Here is a 6,238-nt window from a genome sequence, read left to right as displayed (position 1 = left end):
TGCTCCACTTTCACAATGGGGGCATATCGTAGTGTTTGTTAACTTTCTATGTTGCATATTGACCCGTATAGGGAGATTGTTACATGATATTTTCCAGATTGTAATTTTTATTTTTGAAGGTAGATTAAGTAGCCATAATTTTTTTATAGAATCCCTTATAGTCGGTTTGTAAAGCATAAGCTCTAGGATCTTCTTCAATGCTTTGTAATAGTTTATAGGCACTGCGTATTGTATACTCTCCTAAATGCTCACCGCTCCATGCCGGAAAATCATCGTGAGGTTCAACTGCCAGCGGGATGCGCAGAATCCTATCAGCTACTTTATCTGGAAAGGTAGAATCAATCAACTCTTTTTTTCATATTCTGCTACTGGTATCAATTAACTCAGCAACTTTAAAATCACTCAAATTATTAAGTAAAGATGATAATCTGAAAATTCTTGCATCAAGAATCCAAACGTCATTCAGAACTGAAATATTCGTACCCCTGCCCACCTTCCAGAATAGTCCCTCCTCTAAAATGCCCTTCGTAGCCCATATGATTTTCCATGCATACGAACAATTATTCCTAAAACGCGCATCTAAAAATTTTTCACTCGAAAAGCATTTTGCTTTTAGAACTTGTGCAACTAAAGAATTTGGATTGTTTAGCATTCTCCATCCTTGCTTAGCTAATAATGAGACATTAAATTAGGTCATGCTCCTAAATCTCATTCCCCCTCTTCTTTAGGTCGACACAGATACTTCCACTAACACCAATGAATTCCTTTTTTCCCATGTGCTTTTTGCCACCAGAAATTAGCAAAAATGCTTTCTAATTCTCTATAAAAAGATTTTGGTAAAAGAAAACAGGACATAGCATTGGTTGGGAAAGCCTGAAGCACTGATTTTATGAATACTTCCTTACCTCCTTGTGATAAAAATCTTGTGCTCCATCCTTCAATTCTGGAGTGAATCTTCTCTTTAATATTTTGAAAAGACTCCTTCTTTCTTCTGCCAACCATATTAGGGAGGCCCAGGTACTTTTTCATGTTTGTTGATCTTCTTATCCCTAAGATTGCCAAGAATTCACCTTTCTTCTCTTTTGATGTGTTCGAACTGTAGAAGATAGTAGATTTATCAAAATTTATGCATTGACCTGAGCACCTTTCATACTTCTTTAGAATTTCTTTTAGTATTCTCGCTCCCCTATCTGATGCTTCCCCGAACAGTATACAATCATCTGCAAAAAGTAGATGTGATATCTCTGGACCTCTCCTACTAACCTTTTCACCTTTTAGCAGGTCCTCCTTCATTGCCAATCGCATCAACAATGAAAGACCCTCACTGCATAATAGAAAAAGGAAATTAGCTCCACCCATTCCTTTGCAAAACGCATCCTTAACATTACTTCTTTAAGAAAACCCCACTCAACTCTATCATAGGCTTTTCTTATATCAAGCTTGACTGCCGTATATCCTTTTTTCCCTATGCGCTTATTACGAAAAGTATGCAAAATCTCATGAGCTAAAAGCACGTTATCTGAAATCAGTCTGCCTGGGATAAAAGCACTCTAGGCTCATCAATACATTTCCAAATTATTGCTTGAAGTCAATTAGAATTTTCTTTGCCACAATTTTATATAGGACCGAACACAAACTAATAGGTTTGTAGTTTGCTAGACTTGTAGGGTTTGGGGTTTTTGGAATCAACACGATATCTGTTAGGTTGATAGGGCCAAAATTATGATCACTATTTAAAATTCCCAAACAGAAATTTGTAAAATCCTTCCCTACTATATGCCAATATTTCTGAAAAAATTAAGGAGGAAAACCATCAGCTCCTGGTGCTTTAGTAGGTCTCATTCCTTTCAAAGCAGAATGCACTTCTTCTTCGGTATAAGTTGACAATAAAGCAATATTAATATCTGGAAAAATATTATTTTCAATGCCCGTTAAGAGATAAGATAGATCCCTAATTCCATTTGATGTAAATAGCTTTTGAAAAAATAAGGTAGTAGCTTCATTGATCTCACTTATTTCAATAGTCTCTCCTCCTTCATCAAGCTCCAACCTAGAGATCGTGTTTACTCGTCTTCTAAATGAGGCATACTTATGAAAAAAGACTGAATTCTTGTCACCTGCTTTAAGCCAATTTGACCTTGCCCTCTACTCCCAGTAGAGTTCATCCTTATCAGTTTCTATATTAAGGTAAATCTTGGTATTAATAATTTTTTCTATCGTATCATCATCTATTTCTTCCTCCATCAGCATCTCAAGTTCCTTTGTGAGCATTTTCTTTAATCTCTCTTGCCCTTTTTTAATTGATCTCGCCCATGCCGTTAAATCAGATTGTAATCTTTCAAGTTTCTCCACTATTGTATTTGTCTTTGATCCCCATGATGCTTTAATTTTTTCCTCAAATGTTTCCTCCATGATCCACCACGCCTCAAATTTAAAACTTAGGTTTCCCGCATAAATGTTTCCACTATTTGTATTTAGAAGAAGTGGACAGTGATCAGACATAGAATGGGGTAAATGTTTAATGTTACCTATTGGAAAAAGATGCCACCATCTGTCATTTGCAACTCCCCTATCAAGTCTTTCCTTAATATTTGTTTTTGGAAAATTTCCTTTTTCCCATGTAAACCAAGCCCCTGAATATCCCACATCTTCTAACTGACACTCTTCTAGAGTCTCTCGGAAGGCCTCCATTCTCCTCTCCTCCCTTGGTATCCTTCCACTTTTTTTCAAAAGAATACATAATTTCATTAAAATCACCGCTCACCAACCATGGTTGTGTTTGGTTTTCCCCCAATTTCTTTAGCAGGTTCCAAGAAACATTTTTGTTATTAACATAAGGTGAACCATAGAAACCCGTGAATCTCTATTCTTTGTCACTTTCGTCTTTGACCATGACATCAATGTGGTTCTTAGAGAAGATTCTTAAAGTAACTACAATATCATCTTTCCAAGCTAAACATAGTCCACCTTGTGAGCCCTCTACTTTGACATCAATCCCATTCAGAAAACCACATCTCCTTCTGACCTTTTCCATACGTTGCTTATCAATTTTTGTCTTTATTAAGAAGACCATGTGGGGATTATGCTACTGTAAACAGTACCACAGTTTTTTTACTGCCCGTGAACTCCCCAATCCACGGACATTTCAGCTTATGCTTTTCATTATATTCGGTCAGGTTGCCTACTGGCAGCCGCCGATCCCATAAATTTTGAAGCATCTTTCTGCGCCATAGTTTCCATCATTTCTTCTGATAAAACTTCTTCACGACCCTGTTCTCCTTCTTTTTTCAATCGTTTTTTTCCTTCTTCATATACAACTTCCGTACAGTAACTTTCAATTCCTTCTTCAGGGGTTTTCCTCTTCTTAATACTGTTATCACTCTTCCCTTGATTCATCATGGCAATTGGTACAATTCTTTTCCAGCTTGTCTTCTTAGCAAAATTTAAAATATTAACCTGCTTATACTTACTTTCATCCAGTTGTTCATCTTTCTTTATTATAGATGCTTCCTCCTGCTTCTCAATAGCCTCCTCTACTCCAGTCTGTTGCAACATCCTTTGTGGCCTCCAAGACTTATTATTCCCCTCCATAGATGTTTTAATACTAGTTGGTAGCAACTTTGTACCGCCTGTATAAGAGCATTGAGCCCTCACATTTTTTGAAAAAACATTAAATTTCATGCTCTCCTTTCCAATTAAATTCGATTCTACTTTTAAAGCCAACGTGTAAGGTGGATCTTCTCTGAAGTTTTCTTTTTCTGCAGGATTTAGCTCTAGACAGTCTTTTAAACCATGCCCCATTCTTCCACAACCAAAGCAAAACATCGGTAGTTTCTCATACTTAAAAGAAATCCACGATTTATTAATATTATCAATTGAGACAAAAATACCTCGTCGAAGAGGGTTCTACACATCCAAATTAATCCTCAGACAACATATATCCCCATTAATTTTAGATCTGATTACCCCACCAAACGTGACACCAATGGCATGTAAAAGATCCTTCTTATCAAACTCTTGTAAGCACGAACCTATTTTTATCCAAAACAGTGATGAAGTAAGACGAATCTATGCCCTTTCTATCGGTTTAATTAACCTGTCAAACAGTATAATACTTTTACGAAAGAGCCATGGTCTCCCCTCCATAATTGTCTCCAGATCCTCTTCTAATTCAAACTCTATCAAAAATAAATTCTGCCCTACCATCAGAATCTCAAATTTTTTCCTTGTCTTCCATATACTTCTCATCTGCACTTTAAAACTTTCTGGACTATAAAGCTTCTTTGTCCATATTGTACAAATCAAAGTTGGTTTTTCACTTGGCACCACCAACGATCCTTTAACTGATAATTGAATAAGTTCTTCTGCTAAAAGGGAAATCTCATCCCTCCCCTCTCTATCATCACCACCACTTTCCTCCATCCCAAGCCGCAGCAACTACTGCTCTCTCTAGGACTCTTGGCAAAACACTCTTGGTGACTTATAAATATTTAATTTTTATGATATTTTCTTTTCTTATTATGTGAAATACAGTTAAAATTATTTTTATTTAAAAAATTATGAATTGTAAAAAGAAAACGTGTTCTTCTCTATTTCCATAATTCAGAATTCATAATTTACGTTTTGGAACGCAATTTACATTCGTGTTTTTATTTTTATTTTTTACAATATTTTATACACTTTTTATGCCTAGAATATTAAATTTTACACAATTCGTGGTGCCAACATATTTAATTAGAATCAATAAATCATTTCTTAAAAATATAATGAATAAATTTATGCAAAGAAAATCAATTAAAATTTTAAATCTAAATAAATAAATAATTAAATTAAATACAGGGAAAAAAAGTGAGAAAACCTCACCTTCCCCATTTTGGTCGGCCACAGAAAAGTTTCTCTTCAAACTATTTTGTCATTTTTCTTCAAATCAAGCCAAAATCTCTACCCTAAACTTTAATTTTTATCTAAAATTAAGTGGAAAATCAACTTCTAAACTCATCCTTTTCATCATTTTCTACATTCGGTTTCATAGGTCTAGTGAAAAAAATCTTTGGATAAATCGAGAAAGTTTCAAGAAGGTAAGAAATCATGTTTCCATCATCTCCACCTTTGATATTTGAGATTCTATATATTTTTTTATGAGAAAGCTACTTTGAGCTTGTATATTGATATTTTTATGATGAGAAAAGAGAAAACGGTAGTGAGAAGATTTTCTAGCTAAGAAAAAAGAAAGATTCAAGTGTTGGAAAGATTGAGATTGAATTTTAGTTCATTAAAAAGTAAGAACTCTTGGATTTTTCCATGATTAAATATATATTTTGAATTAAAATTTAGTGTAATTAATAATTGAAATGAATAAGTGTATTAAAACATAAATCCGTGGTTTGAGGTAGTTAACAGATCTGATAGTGTTAATAATACATAGATTTTTGCTTGTCATAAGTAAAAATGTGATAAGGTAGTGAGATGTGAACCTTAATGCCATGGAATAATGAGAAAAGTGTTGTTAAGTGATAAAATATTATTAAAGGTCATAACTGGACAAAATATGGTAATTTGATACAAAATGTTGATAAAAGTGATAATTCAATCATTAAAGACTTAAATTATGTCTTATATTATATAATAAAGTGGAAATTTTGAAATGATATATAGTGTCCGATAAAGTGATGGTATTTGTAAAGTGATATATTCAAATTGTTGTAAAATAATAAATGTGTTTATGATTATTGATTATATGTATATATATATACATATGAAAGTGAATTGTTGATTTATTCACGTATTTGATAAGTGAAAATGTGAATTTCTTTTGGAAGTGTTAATAAAGTGGAAGACCCTAATAGATTTAGTAGAAGACTTAAGATACAATTGAGATGTTAATAGAGGATGAATGTGCATGTGTATTAGAAGATGTGCATAGAAAGCGTGCCTGATGTCACAAGCAAAGCACTTGTGTGCATTATGGATTCATTTCTAGTCTTCTTATGGTAGGACTCTTTGCGTGGTATTTCAAGGTGTTTGAGTATCGGACTTTTTGTTTTTTTGCTAGGATTTATTAAGGGCGAAGTGTATAAAATGGTGGTAATAAAAATATTAATGAATTTTTTTATGTTATAAAGTGGACAAAAAAGTGTTATGCTCTAAAAGTGAAGCTACTGAACAAGAAATTGTATGATGGTATGCAATAGTTAAACATTTGGTCAACAAGATAGTAACGTTATGTTAAGCCTTAACT

General features: G+C 33.7%; 1 protein-coding gene across 1 annotated transcript; it reads right to left on the bottom strand.

Annotated features, from left to right (window-relative positions):
• Positions 1-2,145: 2,145 nt before the first annotated feature.
• Positions 2,146-2,691, bottom strand: LOC105787018 (uncharacterized). The gene has a single exon (XM_012613485.1). The coding sequence runs from the start codon at positions 2,689-2,691 to the stop codon at positions 2,146-2,148; it is 546 nt and encodes a 181-aa protein (XP_012468939.1).
• Positions 2,692-6,238: the final 3,547 nt, after the last annotated feature.

The sequence above is a fragment of the Gossypium raimondii genome, chromosome 1 (assembly GCF_025698545.1).
Source record: "Gossypium raimondii isolate GPD5lz chromosome 1, ASM2569854v1, whole genome shotgun sequence".
NCBI lineage: Eukaryota > Viridiplantae > Streptophyta > Magnoliopsida > Malvales > Malvaceae > Gossypium > Gossypium raimondii.
The sequence above is the reverse complement of the archived record's forward strand: the minus strand, read 5'-3'. Positions and strand labels throughout refer to the sequence as shown.